The sequence below is a fragment of the Ziziphus jujuba genome, chromosome 1 (genome assembly GCF_031755915.1).
Source record: "Ziziphus jujuba cultivar Dongzao chromosome 1, ASM3175591v1".
Classification (NCBI taxonomy): domain Eukaryota; kingdom Viridiplantae; phylum Streptophyta; class Magnoliopsida; order Rosales; family Rhamnaceae; genus Ziziphus; species Ziziphus jujuba.
In genome coordinates this window covers 44881200-44900615 of record NC_083379.1, presented here as the reverse complement: position 1 = coordinate 44900615, position 19416 = coordinate 44881200, and the positions used below count along the sequence as shown (strand labels likewise).

The window sequence follows — 19416 nt, the reverse complement described above, 5'->3', positions numbered from 1 at the left end:
ATATATATATATATATATAATATTTTAATTTGAAAAGAAATCTTGGTGGCGACTCGGGAAAAAGGAACTCAACCCAGAAACTTTTATAACATTTATTTAATTTTTGGTTTTTAATTATAAATATATATATAATATTTTAATTTTTATCTTTTACAGATCAATCAGATCGAATTCGAGCCCTCTTGTCCCGTCACACCGAACACCTCTCTTTCTCTTTGTGTTTCACAATTTTAAAAACCAAACGCCAATTCAATACACAAAATTTCACAGCAGCTCAGCCAAAGTAAACAAGTTCCATGATTTAATTCTTCTCGAATCTCGAGGCATTTGCCGCACTCTTCACGTAATCAGTCGAACCTCCATCAACCAGGTTCAATTCTAATTTTCCGAGAAAAAAAAAAGAAAATCAATTCCTAGAAAACCCGATCTACCCGTTTCAGATTCGACCAATTGCCACCGGGATCTGTTAAACCCTTATTTAAATATGGTTAATTTGTACATTCAATTTTCTTTGTACATTCAATTTTCTTCTTTTACATTTTTCTTTTATATAACTTTCCTTCTTTTGGGTATGATTTTGGAAGTGGATGTAAATGCAGGGTTCTTGATGTATCTGAATTGGTGGGTTTGGGTGTGGAGTCGAATTTGATTCGGTTCTGTTAATTTAATAAAGATGGCGTGGTTTAGTGGGAGAGTTTCTTTGGGGAACTTCCCTGATCTCGCTGGAGCAGTGAATAAGCTCCAAGAGAGCGTTAAGAATATTGAAAAGAATTTCGATACCGCTCTTGGGTTCGAAGAAAAAGATAAAGAGAAAGCCGAGTCCAGCAATGAAGGTACTTTCTTATTGTTATTACATAATCACACACTCTGATCAAATGCATATTTATATATTTTTGTGTTGTGTTTGTTTTTGATGATTTGGATTGTGGAGTAGGTAATAAGATAAATCATAGGCATTTTGAGTCGTTCGAACCGAAAAGAAAGCACTTTTGTTGTGCCTGTAATTTTTTAAAAATTTTACATTTGGAAGGAAGGTGGTGATTTGTTGTTCAAATTTTACATTGAAATAACTATGCCTCCTCTTTTATACCTGTTAGGTTCAGGATTATGGACTTCATCCACGGACAGGAAAGCACTATTTGATCCTGTTATGGCCTTCATGGGGCATAAAAATGAGGAAAGCAATGTTGAGTCGTCACAAACTCCTGAGTCTTTAGAGCAATCACCTGAAACCGAGAAATCATCAGGAAAGCATGAATCTCCACAGCATCCGTCTAAAATTGAAGATAAAGAGGGAAATGAACAGGTTGTTGCTGAAGAGGAAAATGAAGGAGTTTCAGTAGAGAAAATTGATAAACTTCCTGAGACGGCAGAGGCAACTGATGCTTTGACATCAGACCCTGACAAAGCTGAATCTGTGTCACCTCTGGTACCGGTTGAGCTGCCATCTGAATCCCCCATTAAGAATTTGGAGTCATCAGATTCCATTGATAATCTGGAAAAGAGAGATATTTCAGAAGTGGAACGGTTGAGTAACTTAGAACCAGTGCAAGTCGAGTCGAAAGATGTCGAAGTAGATCAAGTTGAGGGTCCTATTGTTGTGCCTGATGATTCGCATAATGATAGTGTGCATGAGACCATATATGAACAGAAGACACAGGTGGAGAGCACTGATGAAGAGAAGACACAAGCTGACGAGACTCTAGAGAGAGCATCTCCAGTTCAAGCTGAGACATCTACATATAGAAATACTGCAGAGACAACTGAGGCTGCTGATTTACATTCTATTGCTACTGAGGAGGTTGATGGTGTAGGTGAATATTCTAAAAGTCATTTGGAGGATGATAGCACTGGTGAATCTTCTAAAACTCAGACACCCAGTGCACTACCTTTGGATGAGGCCTCAGATAAGGTTTCTGAGACAGTTGCTGATGAAAATGATGAAATTGTTAAAGCAATTGAAGTGGACCCTTATGTCCATGATGATGAAACTGACATTAAAGAGCAAGGTCTTAGCTCTGGAACAAATGCTTCTGACACCTCAGATTCTATTCGTGAGCTGGAGAAGGTGAAGAAGGAAATGAAAATGATGGAAAGCGCATTGCTAGGTGCTGCAAGACAAGCTCAGGTATATGGTGAGGTGATTTTGGATCATCTTATCTGAGAATTGAATGAGTGTTTGTTTTCTCCACCCTCTTAAGTTTATGCTTCAGTTTGTTTCACCCACTTGTTTTGGGTTCTTTGTTCTGTTCCAACTCCTTTGTGCATCCTCTGGGGGTGTTCTCTTTGCATTCAGTTATGAACCCTCACTCAATTTGACTTTTTTCCAGGCAAAAGCTGATGAAATTGCCAAGTTAATGAATGAAAATGAGCAATTAAAAGCTGTGATTGAAGATCTGAAGGTATGTAGAATATTTGTCCTTAGATATACTTTGATCTGTTTAGGTTTGATAAGAAATCACTCATTCATATTTATTTAGAATGATTGTTGTTTCAACTTTTGGTTTTCCATATATTTGTGTATGAATTCAATTATATTAGCTACTGCTTCTACAAAAATCACTTGATAGAGTTTATTCTTTTTTCCCCTTATTTTATTCATGTTAATCTCTTAGAAGCAGAGGATCTTCTTCTTTTAAATGTTAATATTTTAACTACTGAAAGTTATGCTTCAGCGAAAATCAAGTGAGGCTGAAATGGAGACTTTGAGGGAGGAATACCATCAGAGAGTTGCAACTCTTGAACGGAAGGTATATATTTTCATATATTCCTTTCTGTATATTTTGCCTGAGTTATCCAGTTGGTAACTCTTACATGCTTTTTTGGCCACAATGTCAGGTTTATGCTCTTACTAAGGAAAGGGATACACTTCGGAGGGAGCAGAACAAGAAAAGTGATGCGGCTGCTCTTCTGAAAGAAAAGGATGAGATTATTACCCAGGTTATGGCTGAAGGTATATATGTGAAGTTTCATAATTTCATTTTAACAATGCAGCATGACAACACCATATTTGATGTTAACTTGATCCAATAAATCTGCACCAAGTGACACTGAATGGTAGGCCTGAATGGTTATCATGATGCTTTAATTAGACCATGAGTTGGATTCATGTCTTCTTGTTCTAATTGCAGATTAACATAATTGCTCTTTTCTTTTCTCAAAAGATGTTGATTTCTCTTCCATGTCTATTTGTACTTTTCTCTTCTTTATGGTTCATGTCCAAATATCTTCATAAATCTTACAGGTGAAGAGCTTTCTAAAAAGCAGGCTGCTCAAGAGACTACTATTAGGAAGTTAAGGGCTCAGGTATGCAAGCATGTTAATTAGTACTTTGTTTTTCATGTTTTAATCTCATTAATGTTAACAGTTCTAACTCTCAAGGTTTGCTTGTAATTTTGTTTTCCTGAAAGCTAGATTAGGGAGCTTGAAGAAGAAAAGAAGGGATTAGTTACGAAGCTTCAGGTAATTGAATTCATATTAAATTTATTAAATTTGTGATCAAGTTACTGGATCTTTTGAATGCATTCTTTTTTTCATTGTTAAAGAATTAAAAAGAATGTAGAATTTATAACATACAAATTTGTCGGTACTTGGTTTATTTTCAAACTTTTCATGGGCTTATTTTCCATGTTAAGTAATGGGTTTCACTCCAGAAATTTGAATTTGAATTTATATTTATACTGTGTTAAGTTTATGTTTGGTATACTTGATTAGATTGTCTCTTCTTGTTTAGTTGTGTTCATTGCTTTTATTGATGTCAGCTATCAAAATATTAGATTGTTATGATACTTTTCCATGTGAAATTTCTCAAGTACTTGGCTTAAGTAACACTTTATCTTAAATTTTATGATAGGTTCTATTTGGCTTTACCTCATATTCGTTCAGTGGGAATTCTATATAAAACAGCTTTTTGAATGAATTATTAGTATATCCATTGAAATATCTTTTCTCTGATTATTATTTTCTGGTGCAAAGCACCCTATTACTGGTTTGTAAGTATGCTATTCTACCTCCAGGTAGAAGAGAATAAAGTAGAGAGTATCAAGAAGGACAAGACAGCTACAGAGAAGTTGCTTCAGGAAACAATAGAAAAACACCAATCTGAACTTGCAGTACAAAAAGAATATTATACCAATGCTTTGAATGCTGCCAAGGAGGCTGAAGCTTTAGCAGAGGCTCGTGCCAACGATGAGGCCAGATCTGAACTAGAGAGCCGTCTAAGAGAAGCTGAGGAACGTGAATCTATGGTAGTGAAGGAACTTGAAGTATTAAGGCAAACTCTAAGTAGAACAGAGCAGCAGGTCTTTGTTAGCCCATTCTGATTGTTGGTTTGATCCAGCCAACTTCTTAGAAAACTATGATATGATTTACTTTCTCATTTATTTTGCAGGCTGTATTTAAGGAAGACATGTTTCGTCGGGACATTGAGGACCTTCAGAGACGTTACCAAGTGCGTAGAAACCTTCTTTAGTTGTGATCAACTAAAACTTTATTTTGTTTCTTGCTACTGTGGTTTTTGTCATTTTTCTTGCAGTTTAACTTGGCTGGCTTTTTTTACTAGGCAAGTGAGCGTCGATGTGAGGAGCTGATTACACAGGTTCCTGAATCTACGAGGCCTCTTCTGAGGCAGATTGAAGCAATGCAGGTGCATACATTTTGAGATATCATGAGGATTTTAGTGCCCTAAGAATTTTCATCCTGTCAACTATTTTTGTCAGATGCATGGAGTTTTTTTTTTTTTTTGACTTGTCTATTTACTTCATTGGTGGCAGGAAACAACTGCAAGAAGGGCAGAAGCTTGGGCTGCTGTAGAGAGATCCCTTAATTCTAGGCTGCAGGTTATAGAAATTTCTGCAAGTTGACATTTCAAATATTGCAACTCGTAGTTATCAATTCTTATTGGATCGCAGGAAGCAGAGACCAAAGCTGCTGCTGCTGAGGAAAGAGAGCGATCTGTGAACGAGCGCTTATCACAAACCTTATCTCGAATTAATGTTCTTGAGGCCCAGGTTCTGCTTTTAACTGGTTGTATTTTGTTAGTTACAAAAGGGTTCTGGTAGGTATTCTATTTGTTTACGCTAGATCTGTGTTTCAGATTTCTTGTCTTAGAGCCGAACAGACACAGTTAAGTAAGTCTCTTGAAAAGGAGAGACAAAGAGCAGCTGAAAATAGGCAAGAGTACCTTGTAGCAAAGGAGGAGGCTGACACTCAGGAAGGTCGTGCAAACCAACTTGAAGAAGAAATTAGGGAACTCAGGCGAAAACACAAGCAAGAGTTGCAAGATGCGCTGCTGCATAGGGAACTGCTACAACAGGTGGTGCTTCTGGTTGTACAGAAAAATTGGATTTATGAGAGTTCATTATGCTGATTTTATGTCTATTATCAGCAAGGGGTCTTCTGTTTTTTCACTGCAATTAATTTTTTGGTGACCAAGTAATTGTTCTTTTTTTGAAATCTTATATATGTTATATTCATTTATGCAATGAAAAGAGAAACACTTCAATTTTGAGAAAATACCCTCTCTGTTTTATTTTAGCCTTATCTTCAAAATGTGATGGTAAGAAGAATATTTTTATCGAGAAAAAATAAATAAATAAAAAAGGTACAAATTTTACACACTAAATTTTATATACCCTTGTGAGTTTGTACCCCACAGTCTCCAGTCCTCCAAGCAGTTTATGTTTTTCCCTTTCTGGTGATTAATGCTATTCAACTTTTCTGAATCGATCTTTTGAAATTTAACAGGAGATAGAAAGGGAGAAAGCCGCTCGGTTGGATGTGGAAAGGTCATCTCGTGTCCATTCTTCTGTTGTATCTGATCAAACTCCAACAACAAGAAAGAATTCTGCTTTTGAAAATGGTATGGTTCTTAATGTATGTTAAATTAGTTGATTTTCTGCATCCTGTGCTATTAATTTTGTAACTTCCCGCAGGAAACTTGAGCCGGAAACTTTCAAGTGCTAGCAGCCTTGGGAGCATGGAGGAAAGTTATTTTCTGCAAGCATCTCTGGACTCATCGGACACTTTATCTGAGCGGAGAAATGCTGGAGAGGCAACAATGAGTCCATACTATCTGAAGAGCATGACATCTAGTACTTTTGAATCTGCCCTTCGTCAGAAGGAGGGTGAACTTGCATCTTACATGTCTCGTCTGGTGAGGTTTCAATCCTAAGTTCTCATCTTCAATAGTTTGGCACCGCATTCTTTCCATGCTGACTGCTGTATATGCTCCTCTGAGCATATAAAGAGCTGTTTGTTTATGCTTTTTGTTTTTCTAATGAATACCTGTACAGTTTTGATTGCTATAAAGTTTCTATTACTATGTTTAACCTCTTGACAGTTTCCATTTACTATTTACTGTTTTAATATCAATTCAGGAATCAATGGAATCTATCCGTGATTCTCTTGCTGAAGAGTTGGTCAAAATGACTGAACAGGTGAGTTTCAATCTGTTATCATTTTCTTCCTTGCAGTCACTTGTTATTTGAGGAGCTTATGATTTGCTTGCACTGTTGCAGTGTGAAAAGTTAAGAACAGAGGCTGCTGTATTGCCTGGCATACGGGCAGAGCTAGAAGCACTGAGGAGGAGACACTCTGCTGCACTGGAGTTAATGGGTGAACGTGATGAGGAGGTACATATGTTTTTCCACATTCACTCCTTAGATTTGATGGTAGATTGATATGAATTTTCTATGTGGTAAGATAAGACATAAATATGATGGATATACATGTTGTCATTGAAGTGTTTCTTCCCATATTAAATTTAGTTCACCCACTCTTAAAAGCACCGACAGCATTTTTGCTAGGCAACAAGAATCTGTTACGCGAAGCATTGAATTGGTTCTCTTCTATGTATAAACCCCATTCTATGGTCTCCCTTGATGGCAATTGATTCCATGAAAAAAGATGTCAAATTACTATTTTCTGCATGCTTATTTCTGATAATGGTTTTATGTTCAGCTGGAGGAACTCCGTGCTGATATTGTAGATTTGAAGGAGATGTACAGGGAGCAAGTAAACTTGCTCGTGAACAAGGTATTCAGTCACAAAATTTATTGGTTTTCATTTCTTCACGTCTCTCATGGTTCTTCACCTCGTGGCCTTATAATCAAAAACATTTTTGCTTTGTTGGCAGATCCAGATGATGAGTTCATCAAATTGAAAACTCATAATAAATCAACCCGAAATTACGAAGTTGTCCAGGAATTTATCATTTTTGTGGTATAGTAAATGGTATACTCGAGTGACACAATTGGTTGCTTGACTATTTTGCCTCGATTCTCCTCATTAGAAGTTTTGTTTTTCGGTTCAAATGTTCAAGCAGTCGATAGTGAGTGCATGCCCTTGATTTATATGTAATTACGGGTACTTGCTTGTATAGCACAAAATCTTGCTGTCACAATTTTCAAGCTTGAAAAGGCTTCAGATTTTCTGATTGATTTGTTTGTAATGAAAGACCATTTATACATTTTGCTAGCACGGTATCTCCAAGGTAATGTATCTTTTATAATCAATGTTATACTTTGACTTCGAAACAGCCATGGCTGCTTCATATCAGTATTCTACATCAAAATTTGGACCACGTTAGCTTTAAGAGTGACAATTTTGTTATAGAATGGGATTCCAACAAAAGGAAGATACAAGTTCAAATTGTATGGTGATATCAATGCATCTGTAAGATTAGGGAATGTTTTCAACTTGATATTACCCTACACGAGTTGTTTTCTTAAAATACGGCTAGCAAAATTTCAGATGATCTAACTGCCAAAAAAGCGTTCAGAAATACACATTTAAAAATATTTAAACATTTAGGGTTAAATACTTGTGAAAGCGTTTTTAACCATGTAAGAAATACTCTCACTGTTGATTACCTTCTGTCACTGTGTGTGGCATAATATGATTTAGCTTCCACAACAAATTGTGGGCTTTTGTTTGTTTAGAAGCCTTTAAAAGATGAGGAGAGACATTCAAAATAAATAAATAAATAATAAAAAAGTAAAACATGAGAGAGACAGGTGACCCTAAAGCAACCGCCTTTTGTTGAAAGGTAATACCATCATGTGACACCAGTATTTGCACTTATCATAAAAGCCTACCTGATTACCCAGGAAATATTCTTCTATTGCTTGGACTCGAAGGCTTAGCATAAGCTTTCATGTTTCTTATAAAGCATGCATGTAAAAAGAACTTTTCAAGTTGCTTTCTTAACCAGAAACGCTGTTTAGGTTGAGAGGTCCATAGCATTATTCTAATATTGACCATGTTATAGAGAGCTCTATCAGTTCTTTTTAGCTTAAATAATAATATTGATTACTACTATCCCAATTAATCCTATCATTTTTTTGTCTCCATCTTAATAATAATAATAATAACAAAACATTGTTTTTTTCTCACTTATAAATAAAATCACCTTTGTTCAACCACATTATTTCTCCACTTTTGGACGAAAATATCACCCCCCAAAACACAGTCATGATTCCAAATTATATATCATAATTTCATAGTGGACATTACTATCAAGTACAATAGATGCTTGGATTTATTAACATTTTAGTTACATTTCAAATGTGTTTTATACTTAGATTGTAGGCTAAAGTTAAGTAATCTAATCACAATTACATAATTTGATTAAAGTAGTTATTTAATTATTGGATTATAAATTTTCATTAATCAAAACAGATAGTCAATAATTCCTTTTCCTTTTCAGGTGATGTGCAATAAGAAGTGACACTATAAACGAGGAGAGCCGCATCGTTTTTAGGCTTTAAGCATTGAGACCGAAACTAATAAATAATAATAATTTACAACGAAAATTAATAAATAATAAATATTTTTTCAAAAAACAAAAAAAAAAGGAAAACCAGTCGTAGTTTAGTGTCAACATGTAATTGGAGGAAGAACATTGGTCTGTGATCCGCGAAACACGTGATGGAAATTCTTTTCTTAAACGATCGGTGCACCAGGTGTTGAATTATTGTTGGTTTCTGAGCTATCGCTGTCGTGGAACGTTGGAGTTGCTTCTAGTACTTTCTTCTTTGCTTACCCGCTAATCCTGTTAATTTATCAGATTACCATGTGATTATTTTTATTACTATGTATCTTTCTGTAACACGGTAACAACCCCACGCGCACATTAGCACCATCCACTTTTTTCTCTTGCTCTTTCTACTTTAATATTTTTTTTCCTCTCGCACATGGAATGGAACGGTTTCGAAATCTTCGCTTGGATTTCCTCGTCTTCAGTAGGAATGCTGACACTGACTTTTAAACAGTAAGAGAGTACACATCTCCGGTCCAGGCGCATTTTAGCATCTACCACCTCTGATCTTTTCTTTTTGTCTCGCTGTTAGAATTCAATTCAGATTGTCTTCTACCTCTGCATTTCACCGTAAGTAATCTCTCTCTCTCTCTCTATGTCACTGTCTCTTTTAGTTAGGCGTGTATGTTTGTATATATGTATGTAATAGTGTCCCTGTAGTTCGGCATTTGATCAGAAACAAGTTGGATCTGCAATTTTTATTTTATTTTATTTTTTTCTCTGGAAGAAATGGTGAGCTTTACGATTTTGCTGATCTTCTGAACGGCACGTTTTTAGAGTTCAATTTTTTATTTTTTATTTTTTATTTCTATTTTTTTGTTATTTGCGGCTATTTTCACTTCTGCATTTGATCGAATATCAAATATTTTGTCCCATTTTTGACATTTTCCGTTTCTGAGCAGATTTTCGCAGCTTTTTAGTTTCCTTTGTCTTTGCCTGTTTGTTCATTGTATATATAATGCGTAGATATGAGCATAGTTACTTATACATATATGTATAATGCGTAGAAACGAGCGTAGTTACTTACGCGTATACATATATATATATATATATATACACATGTATTTTGCCATCTTCATTTCTCAAAGCCTTCTGGTGCTCTACATTGATTAGTTAGTTGTTAGAGGCTTTCCTTTTTTGCTAGATTTTATTGATCTGTTAATGCTTGCTCTGGATGGTTTTTGCAGTCAGCTGCAAAATACTCTCTTGCGGGATTTGGAGAAGGTTTCTACAATTTTGCTATGCGGGGGCGTCACGTCGACCAAACCTCCACGTACAAGCGTGGGACGTCAAGGGAACATGTCAGTGCTTATGACAGAGATGAAAGTCCAGGTGGAATTTTTTACTGCTCAATCACCAACTTTTAATTTCTTATATTGTAGTTTCTATAATTTTGGCATGTTGAAATGTGCAATATGTACAAAAGGCAATATTAGTAGCAGATTGGAACAGTTCTAACATTATGTTTAAAATGTAACTTTTAAATCGACGTGGAACTGAAATGGTTGCTTTAGTTTTGTGTGTGCTTTCTGAATGTGCATGATAGCTTAAGTGGTGTTTGCCAATGCGATGCTATACAAGCTAAGTTTCTTTTGTCTACCGTCATGACTTATTAAGAACTAAAGGCCATACAACAGTAGCTGTTAAAGACAGCATTTCCTAACTAATGAAATCTAGGTTCTCTGGAAATGTTCTTGTATGTGTTAATATGAGAGTAAATGTTGAACAGCAATCTTAACAGGAATAGCCTGTATTAGCATGATTCATGAATGATACTGACCTCATCACTGGTTTCTTATATGGGATTTAGGACGTTTTTTGAATGGCAAAGATTTTGGAAACCCTTCATGGAAACGTTCTTTTCCACATATGCTTGTGGCGACCATTTCTTCATTCTTGTTTGGCTACCATCTTGGGTGCGTCTCTTATCTTTGAAACTCAAAATTCACTATCCTTTACTTCTATGTTTTAGAGTACAAAAGATTTTCTTTTCTATTTATTTATTTATTTCGCTTTTGCTAATGCAGAGTGGTTAATGAGACCCTAGAAAGCATTTCGATGGACCTTGGCTTTAGCGGGAGTACCTTGGCTGAAGGTACACTTATTTGATCAGATTTATAATTTTGGTTAGCATCATGCATCTGAAAAGGTTATACAAGGTGTTATCTTTTGTTTATACAGGTCTTGTGGTGAGCACATGTTTAGGGGCTGCTTTTGTTGGTTCGCTATTTAGCGGCTGGATTACAGATGGAGTTGGACGTCGAAGAGCATTCCAGTTATGTGCGTTGCCTATGGTAATTGGCGCATCACTGAGGTAAGTAGAGTATAAGTATGCAATTCCCTTTCGATTTTGTTTTGTTTTATTTTCTGTTTTTGTTTTTCAAATCTTGCCTAGTGTTAAACTAGCTACTAAGTAGTAATCTTTTATTTTAGGTGATAAGATGTTAAGCTAGCTACTAACTAGTAATCTTTACTTCAGGTGATAAGAATTAAGTAAATCCACATTCTCAGTAAGAGAGATGCTTTATATGAACATTTCAGTGCCTTTGTTTTCTATTAATATCTAGTAGAATTTTGCCTCCTTTCAGTGAGGTTGCAATGTAGTAGCTATTCTGGTACTCATAGAAATTGAGCTTACTTGTCAAAAGAATGGGAGATTACAGAAGTTAACATATGGTGGTGAACTTTTCATATCCAGCGCTCAGTTTCATACTAGAATGGGAGATTACAGAAGTTAATAGTTGGTGGTTAGCTTTTCATATCCAGCACTCAGTTTCATACTTGAGGGATTTGCATTTTTTGTGTCTCCATTATTTTTGTCCTGCTTATGATTCAGTGACTGTTATGGATTGATTGCAATGTAGTAATGGGGGAAGAATAAATGAATTACAACAAATGAATTACTTCACAACTATACCCATAAGTTAGAAAACAGTACTTACTCCAGATTTGCTTCTTATCAAACCTTTTCTTTTATTATCTCCATGTACCATGACTTAGAAGTCTCAAATGTACAAACTCCTTTGCTTTAGATACTTTGTTACATCTGTTACAATTGAAGGCAAGTGCTTGAAGTATATTCCTTGTATAGCTATGGAAAACTTATATAAGGTTTACCAAAGAATCCAAACGAACTTGCAGTGCAACAACCAGAGATCTGTGGGGTATGCTACTAGGGAGGTTATTGGTTGGAATTGGAATGGGCATTGGCCCACCTGTAACTGCTCTCTATGTAGCGGAGGTATGAAACCTTATTCTTAATTAATTAATTAATTTATTTATTTTTTTGGTGATTAATTATAGGATTTTTATTTTATTTTATTTTATTTTATCAAGATTAATTATAGGTGTGCTTAGTGTCATTCTAACATTTTCTTAATAAATTTATATTTATTTTTCTTTGTGACATGAGCAGATTTCACCAGCCTCTGTGAGGGGTACTTTTGGGAGCTCTACACAAATTGCTACGTGTCTTGGACTTATGGCGGCTCTTTTTATTGGACTTCCATCCAAGGAAATAGTGGGTTGGTAAGAGTTTTAAAAAAGAGCAATGGTGGCGTTGGAAACATATTACTTGGAATTTCTTCCATTCATTTTTAAGTTAAGAACTGTAATTCTTTTCATGAGAAAATCCGAGGAATGATGCTTCCTATCAAAATATGATGTGTGCAGGTGGCGGGTTTGTTTTTGGGTGTCTGCTATTCCTGGTGCAATGCTTGCTTTTTTCATGGAATTCTGTGCAGAGAGTCCTCATTGGCTTTTTAAGGTCATATGCTACCACATATTAATGATTAATATCCTGAGCAGTTGGTCAAGTTCATATCCTGTGTTTAAAACGTTGGTTCCTAAGTCAAAGGCTTATGCTTTTAGAGCTCACCGCAACATTGGTTCCCGGATGCTAGTCTTGATAATAATATTGATTTGAAAGAAAGATAATTATTCTTTCCTGAATAAAAAATTCGTTTAAAAAATATCATCATGTAGATAGCGCAGTTTGAATTTAGTTATTTGTGTTTTTTATATTATTAATGGTTGAACCTCAATCATGTTGGGTTTCTCTTCTCACTCTGTCTTTCTGTCTGTCTGTCTCTGTCTTTCACTTCACTCTCTTTATTTTTCATGATTTTATATATATGCATCATTGCATTTTGAGTGACATTACAAAATATTAAATAAGTTATATCTTCATCCTCAACCTTGAATATTCTGACCAAGTTATGTTAAAGTAAAGTTCACGCTTCTATTTTATTGTTTCCCTCTTTGTTGTTATTCATTAATTTATTGATGCTTACAGTTGTTTCTGACTTGGTTTAGAGAGGAAGAAGTGCTGAAGCTGAAATTGAATTTGAGAGACTTTTAGGAGGAGCACATGTAAAATCTGCAATGTCAGAATTGACAAAGTCCGACAGAGGTGATGAATCAGATACAGTGAAGTTCTCAGAGCTTCTCTATGGCCGCAATTTTAAAGGTTTATATATATTTTCTCTTTTTCTTTTAGTCTTGTTTAACTTGTGGCATCTGCACGTTTCCTTTTACACAATTCCTTATCAGTTCCATATTTTGCAGTGGTTTTCATTGGCTCTGCCCTTTTTGCTTTACAACAGCTATCTGGCATAAATGCTGTGTTCTATTTCTCTTCAACCGTCTTTAAAAGCTTTGGGGTGCCTTCAGATCTTGCAAACATATGTGTAGGAATTGCAAATTTATTGGGTACTGAAGGGCTATACTCTCAAGTATTTCACTTGTGCATCTTTGAGATTCTGCTGCTATTTATCATTTTACTTTATTCTCTATTCTACTCCAGGTTCAGTTATGGCGATGATCTTGATGGACAAACTTGGAAGAAAGGTGCTTCTTCTTTGGAGTTTTTCTGGCATGGTAAGCTTCCCCATACTGCAAATCAGGGTGGGGGGAAAAAAAAAAAAGAAAAGTAAATATTGGATGTAGACCCTCAAATATTTGGTAATATAACTGAATTTTGGTTTTTGTACACACAATACAGAGACATGTTAAAAATGCATTAATTATTCACTTGAGGAAATTTGTGGAGAAAAAATTGATTGGATGAAACTGTTTGGGTTGATATAAATTTTCTTGTTTTCTTTGCTATGGCCCTTATGGCTAAAAAGCACAAGACGCACAGACACACACATTAAACATTCACTAATCTTTTGTGCATTCATGGTTTAGGTAGTGTCAATGGGTCTTCAAGCAATTGCTGCAAGCTCTTTTGCAACAGGATCTGGAGCATTGTATCTATCTGTTGGTGGCATGCTTCTGTGAGTGGTGAATCAACTGCATCTTTAGTTATGAGAAAGAATGAATAAGCCATATTAGTAATAGATCCATTCTCATTCTAGCCTGCTTTATTCTGGAATATGATTAGATAGATGATGGGTAACTGTAAAATTTCAGAACATATCGGCAAAGTTGTTGAAATTACTGTGTGGTCCTTATGAAGAAGTCTCCCTTCTTCTTTGCATGAGAAAAATGAGATAGAAGCTTTAGGATGTAACCCATATTTTGACATGAAAAATGCACAATGCAGGTTTGTGTTGACGTTTGCTCTGGGTGCTGGTCCTGTCCCTGGTCTTCTCCTATCAGAAATACTTCCTGGCAGGATTAGGGCTAAGGCAATGGCAGTTTGCATGGCTGTGCACTGGGTTAGTGTTCTATTCGGTTTCTTACCTCCCCTGCCTTTTTCCTAGTGGCTTTATTAATTCATTAGCTTCTGACTGCTTCTAAGTCTGTGCTCTGATGAATCTCCCTAACAAAAGTTCATATATATACAGGTGATAAATTTCTTTGTTGGTCTATTCTTTTTGCCCTTGCTGGAGCATATTGGTGCACAAGTTCTGTATACGATCTTTGGGACCTTCTGTTTTATAGCAGTGATTTTTGTGAGGAAAAATGTTGTGGAAACAAAAGGAAAAACACTCCAAGAAATTGAAGTAGCACTTATTCCATCAGAATAGAGGTAACATTTCTTTTCGTCCTCTTTTTTTTTAATGGAAAAACAATTGTATGGATATAAGTTATTTGGTATCTTGTCACACCAAATTACCAATCAAGTTGCAAGTTGGGTTATTAAGGATTTATAATTATTGAATAAAAGGTTGTGCTTTAGTCTCCCAATTGATTTTGGTGCTGAACTAAAAGAATTAGGCCTCTTATTTGTTAAGGAAAGACAGTTAAATACTCATCAAGAAAATAACTTCCCAGTCTCATTCCTCTTAATAAGTCTGGATATGTAAAAAATGTATTGTTCCTAAGAGTTTAGGGAAATATTTTCAAAAATGGAAGGAAAGGGAAAAATGAATCTGATGTACAAATACTGGTATGTAGCGTGTTTGAGTTCTTAATTGACCGGTTTCATATATGAACTCTTGGATCATATTGATTGATTTGCAGGAACATATGGTGGAGAAGCTAGTTTTGTGATTCTTAAATTACGTTCTGTTCTACACAAACTGGTGTTCTAAGATAATTGTCTTCCCTCGATGTTGCTATAGCTAGAGAATATGGTAAATATACATTCAACTGAGTTGCGGTGCTCACAGTGGGAGGCCTATGTATATTCTTAGAGCAATTTTTTTTCTTTTTTTGTCATGGAAACTTGTGTGAGCACTTTGACGCTTTTCTCTTTTTGTATTTAAATATTCATGTCAATTAATACATGACAGACCTGGAATCTGAAGATAACATACATTTCCAAACTATATATTTCTGACCCAATATTACCGATCATAAGGCCACATGATCCTCGACTTGAGATGTATGCTTTCTCTTGCGGGAAACATCTAAAATTGGTAAAATTTTTGTCCGGTTTAATCAATTATCTAAATAATGAAAACTCCACGTGAAATTTTGAGATGTTGATAGAAAATTCAGAAACTTGGAAACTTAAGCAAATTGCAATATGGTATCCATGAATGTGATTGCGTACTAAGCAATAGAATGGAGCAAAGATATCACTTTTATGAATTCGAAGATTGATTCGAAAATTGCATGGTAGTACATGCTGATCTACCACTTTGTGGTATTAGACATCTTTGGTTAGTCTTATACTAAATAATTACTTTATATAGAGTTATCGAGAGACCAATCTAATAGTAAAAGTCCATTTCAAATTCAAAAAAATTTATAAATAAAAGTATATATAGATTAATTTTAAAAATCCTACAAGTTGTTATGTTTTTTCGTAGCAACAACATTAAATAAATTAGACAAAGCAGATAGCTCCAATGGTAGAGCACCTCTATTTGTGTCTATGAGAATACGAATGAAGATTTTGAATAATTTGTAAATTAAATGAATTATTCAAAAAAAAAATATTGAGTAAATTAGAAAACATTGTTATTACAAAAAAAAGTAATAATAATAAATTTAAAAAATAAAATTAAACAACATTGTTGGCACTTGTCAAGGTCTCTTCATCTAATAAATTCGTTTTATTGTGGCAAAACGGCATGTACATGAATGCGATAGAACTGTGAACGACATCCCGCTTAACCAAACGGCACAATTAAATTATGTCTTCCCTTCTGCTTAAAATGGATGTGGGCTACACGCCGTTTTTCCCACCCCAAAAAGCCGGTTACTTTGTTTGATCGGTGAATGGATACTAAAACTCATATTGAAGCAGAGTGTTTTACATTCTCTGGAGGATCGAAGACAGTCTTTTCCAATTTTCGCTCAAACTGACCCGACATATTAGTCCTTGACTCACTTCTCAAGAAAAGTGATAATTTCGGTACAATATCAATCATCTTTTGTTAATTAGTATCTTCACGAGTCCAATGGATTTCTGCACATTTTTTCTTGGAAACTATGGTAGCTTGAGCTCGTGTAGAATTTGTATTAAAGCCTGGGCCTTTTTCTTTGAAAGCTCGTATTTTTCTCAGAGAATGATATTTAATTAGAAATTTCGTACTTTGGTTCTTGGTTTTGTCTTGTGTGTAAACTGTTTGATCAAATGCTTCACTGAGGATGAAAAAGAAATATCTGTTAACGCCTAACGGTTTATTTATGTAATCATCTGTGGTTTACCCGGTGATTATGATAGGTTTGTAGAAGCGAAGGAGATATATAGAAATGGCAAATGAAGAGGATGAGGTGAAGAAGGTACAAGTGGTTGAAGCCCGAGCAAGAAACATAAGTCACAATGTTCGGTGCACTGAATGTGGTAGTCAGTCCATTGAAGATTCAGGAGCAGATATTGCCATTCTCCTCAGAAAGGTATCTTATATGGATTCCAATAACATAACACCTATGCTGCTGAAAAGCTAATGAATTGTTGAAATATTTGGTTTCGAGTCTAGGCATCACTAAGGACTCGCATATGACCATGTAAAATAGGGCCAGTTAGTTAGGGTAATCTGAGTATATAACCATGCATGGATTAGTTTAACAATAAGAAGAACTGTACAAAATATTTTTTTTTTTGTCAGTTTGTTTATATTTCCTCTCTTGATTCAACCTCATCATCAGCCACCCCTTACCAGCTAACTTAGTTATTCGTTTTTGTGTTAGTAGCGGCTCTTTAAAAAGTAATTAAGTAAACCTCCAATCAGAGCTTGAATTTGTATAATCTCGAAGTGGCAACTATGGTGAGGACAGTGGACATAGTTTCCAAAATTTTTGGAGGAGTTTCTTAATTGTTAACATGCTTACATCCAATCACTGGATGTGAATCATAGCTAACGGTTAAGTTCATTCTGATATAGTAAATGTGCCATAAAGAATATATGGGATTGTGCTGGTAGGGTTCAAAGATGCTTGGACATGAGTTCAACATAACGTATTGTTCATGATGGCAGGAATAATCTGTGAAATCTAAGTAACTTTTTGTCAGATGTACTGGCTCTGTTTCCCTTATGCTCCTATGATGGTCTTTCCGAGTTAGCTACATTGTTACTTTTGTGCTTATAATTTTTACAGTTAATTCGAGATGAGATTCATGCTGGGAAAACAGATAAAGAGATCTATAAAAAGCTTGAAGAAGATTATGGAGAGACTGTTCTGTATGCCCCGAAGTTTGATCTACAGACTGCCGCTCTGTGGCTATCACCAGTTAGTTCAATGACTATTATCCTACCTTTTTAAACTGTCATCTCTTTTATTCTAATTAATTTTAATATATTGGGTTTTTGAGCAGCTTCTAGTGGCTGGTGCTGCAGTAGGGATATGGGCTTACAAGAAGCACAGACAAAAGACTAACGTCCACATCATGGCTCTGAATCTCGTTAGAGGTGTTCCACTGACCCCAACAGAAAAGCAAACTATGCTAGACCTCCTTACACCTCCTCCACCACAAGGAGCTACTCCTTTCTCCTTTTGGAGGAGGTGGCAGGGTCAATGATGTGCCTTCTTTCATCAGCCTTTCTAGCTATTAGTTTGTGGCTTGGTGGGAATGCAGAACTATGGTCTTTCAAGTTTAGAACCAATTTGTTAAAGGGTTTTTAGTTGAATACTGTATCACGAATCGAAGAAGAATTTTGATGTTCATAAAATGTCAAAAGTATGACTAATAATAATGTATATGACTCTGTACGTTAAGATAATTGATACTACCTTCTAATTTGACTTTATCACTTCTCTCTGTTTTTCTTGCATTTCCATTGCATAGAGAAGCTAACAACAATTTGGACTTGCTGCTTTTCTGTATTGTTCTTTCTGTCTCTGTCGCTTTCTTGCATTTCCTGTTGCTTAGAAAAAGCTAACTAAAAGTTGGATTTGCCTTCTCTTTTTTCTTGGGTTGGCAAGGGAGGGGGAGGACTTGCCTGTATCTATATAAAAAAATTTGATGGAGTGATATGTGGCTTGGTCTGGTCTTAAACAGCGTCCATTGACACTATGTGATGATGTGGACATTGGTGATTATTCTAGCTAGCCCTTTGTTCCTTTGTTAGTTTTAAGGGATGGAGGAGGCCATGGTAGTTGGTTAAAGAAAGTTTACCTGCTGAACAGAAGGTTCTGTTACTTTTTCGACGTAAGAAGAGGTAAAGATGACCAGTTAATGTTAAGGTGCTATGGCTCCAGAGTAACTTATGTGATATTCCAAAGAAACGAATTAACTTAGTTGATATTCCGAACAAAAGAATGAATATACCGATAAAATTAAAAGAATAAAGCCTTTGGATTTGGTTGGGCGTTATAAATTTTTGCTCTTCCAATAATATCAATTTTTGTTTTGCTGGCAACTTGAAGAGGTGCATTGGTAGTAAAACCATAATTATTATCTTAATAATAGCTTCATGCAGTTGGACTTTTAAAATTCTAGAATAGTCAGTAATGCAGTAGTGTTTGGATACGCAGAGAAGTTTCTGTTTTATATAACCATAATCAAGCTACTGGAAGCCTAGTATGGACAGTCATTGCTTATTTATATGCATAGAAACGAAGTCAAATATCTACTTCATTACATGCAGAAGGGAAAGAATAACAAGTTGAATATGCTAGTTTTCAGCTGATCAAATGGCTACTAACAATGAGGAAATTACAAGAACCAGTGAACCCATTGCACAAACTAGTGAACCCATTGGCTTAGTGTCTCCGAAGTATCAACAAAATGAGAACCACTGTTGGAAAGCCCTGGA

General features: G+C 35.5%; 3 protein-coding genes across 5 annotated transcripts; all 3 read left to right on the top strand.

Annotated features, from left to right (window-relative positions):
- The first annotated feature begins 165 nt into the window (after window positions 1-165).
- LOC107405217 (golgin candidate 5) lies at window positions 166-7476 on the top strand. Of its 2 annotated transcripts, none has more exons than XM_048472469.2 (20): window positions 166-370; window positions 600-833; window positions 1104-2128; window positions 2331-2402; window positions 2676-2750; window positions 2839-2953; window positions 3245-3306; window positions 3415-3462; window positions 4017-4301; window positions 4391-4450; window positions 4562-4645; window positions 4773-4838; window positions 4911-5009; window positions 5096-5314; window positions 5746-5860; window positions 5934-6154; window positions 6378-6437; window positions 6519-6632; window positions 6961-7035; window positions 7136-7476. In XM_048472469.2, the coding sequence occupies exons 2-20, from the start codon at window positions 674-676 to the stop codon at window positions 7160-7162; spliced, it is 2982 nt and encodes a 993-aa protein (XP_048328426.2). In that variant the 5' UTR covers window positions 166-370; window positions 600-673; the 3' UTR covers window positions 7163-7476. The 2 variants fall into 2 exon arrangements, with proteins under 2 accessions (XP_048328426.2, XP_015867731.2); XM_016012245.4 differs by having other exon boundaries at window positions 167-370; window positions 1098-2128.
- A 1628-nt stretch (window positions 7477-9104) lies between these two features.
- On the top strand, window positions 9105-15539 carry LOC107404790 (probable plastidic glucose transporter 3). 2 transcript variants are annotated; one of them, XM_016011797.4, is made up of 15 exons: window positions 9105-9388; window positions 10006-10150; window positions 10629-10734; window positions 10846-10913; window positions 11000-11132; window positions 11960-12059; window positions 12234-12346; window positions 12491-12584; window positions 13133-13286; window positions 13385-13528; window positions 13623-13696; window positions 14009-14097; window positions 14367-14481; window positions 14611-14795; window positions 15230-15539. In XM_016011797.4, exons 2-14 carry the CDS (start codon window positions 10060-10062, stop codon window positions 14791-14793), a joined length of 1464 nt encoding a protein of 487 aa, XP_015867283.2. In that variant the 5' UTR covers window positions 9105-9388; window positions 10006-10059; the 3' UTR covers window positions 14794-14795; window positions 15230-15539. The 2 variants fall into 2 exon arrangements, with proteins under 2 accessions (XP_015867283.2, XP_015867275.2); XM_016011789.4 differs by lacking the exon at window positions 9105-9388 and adding an exon at window positions 9402-9550.
- Window positions 15540-16368: 829 nt separating this feature from the next.
- Window positions 16369-18411, top strand: LOC107404935 (cytochrome c-type biogenesis CcmH-like mitochondrial protein). Its single transcript, XM_016011943.4, has 4 exons — window positions 16369-16571; window positions 16884-17056; window positions 17759-17890; window positions 17976-18411. Exons 2-4 carry the CDS (start codon window positions 16913-16915, stop codon window positions 18177-18179), a joined length of 480 nt encoding a protein of 159 aa, XP_015867429.2. The 5' UTR covers window positions 16369-16571; window positions 16884-16912; the 3' UTR covers window positions 18180-18411.
- Window positions 18412-19416: the final 1005 nt, after the last annotated feature.

Bases quoted from the DNA above. Each gene is read 5' to 3' on its own strand.
- LOC107404790 (XM_016011789.4), top strand. The intron at 12,060-12,233 runs GTATGAAACCTT...TGACATGAGCAG, and splicing joins CTGCTCTCTATGTAGCGGAG to ATTTCACCAGCCTCTGTGAG. The intron at 12,585-13,132 runs GTCATATGCTAC...GACTTGGTTTAG, and splicing joins GTCCTCATTGGCTTTTTAAG to AGAGGAAGAAGTGCTGAAGC.
- LOC107404935 (XM_016011943.4), top strand. From the start codon at position 16,913: ATGGCAAATGAAGAGGATGAGGTGAAGAAGGTACAAGTGGTTGAAGCC. The intron at 17,057-17,758 runs GTATCTTATATG...TAATTTTTACAG, and splicing joins TTGCCATTCTCCTCAGAAAG to TTAATTCGAGATGAGATTCA. The intron at 17,891-17,975 runs GTTAGTTCAATG...GTTTTTGAGCAG, and splicing joins CCGCTCTGTGGCTATCACCA to CTTCTAGTGGCTGGTGCTGC.
- LOC107405217 (XM_016012245.4), top strand. From the start codon at position 674: ATGGCGTGGTTTAGTGGGAGAGTTTCTTTGGGGAACTTCCCTGATCTC. The intron at 2,751-2,838 runs GTATATATTTTC...CCACAATGTCAG, and splicing joins TTGCAACTCTTGAACGGAAG to GTTTATGCTCTTACTAAGGA. The intron at 4,302-4,390 runs GTCTTTGTTAGC...TTTATTTTGCAG, and splicing joins TAAGTAGAACAGAGCAGCAG to GCTGTATTTAAGGAAGACAT.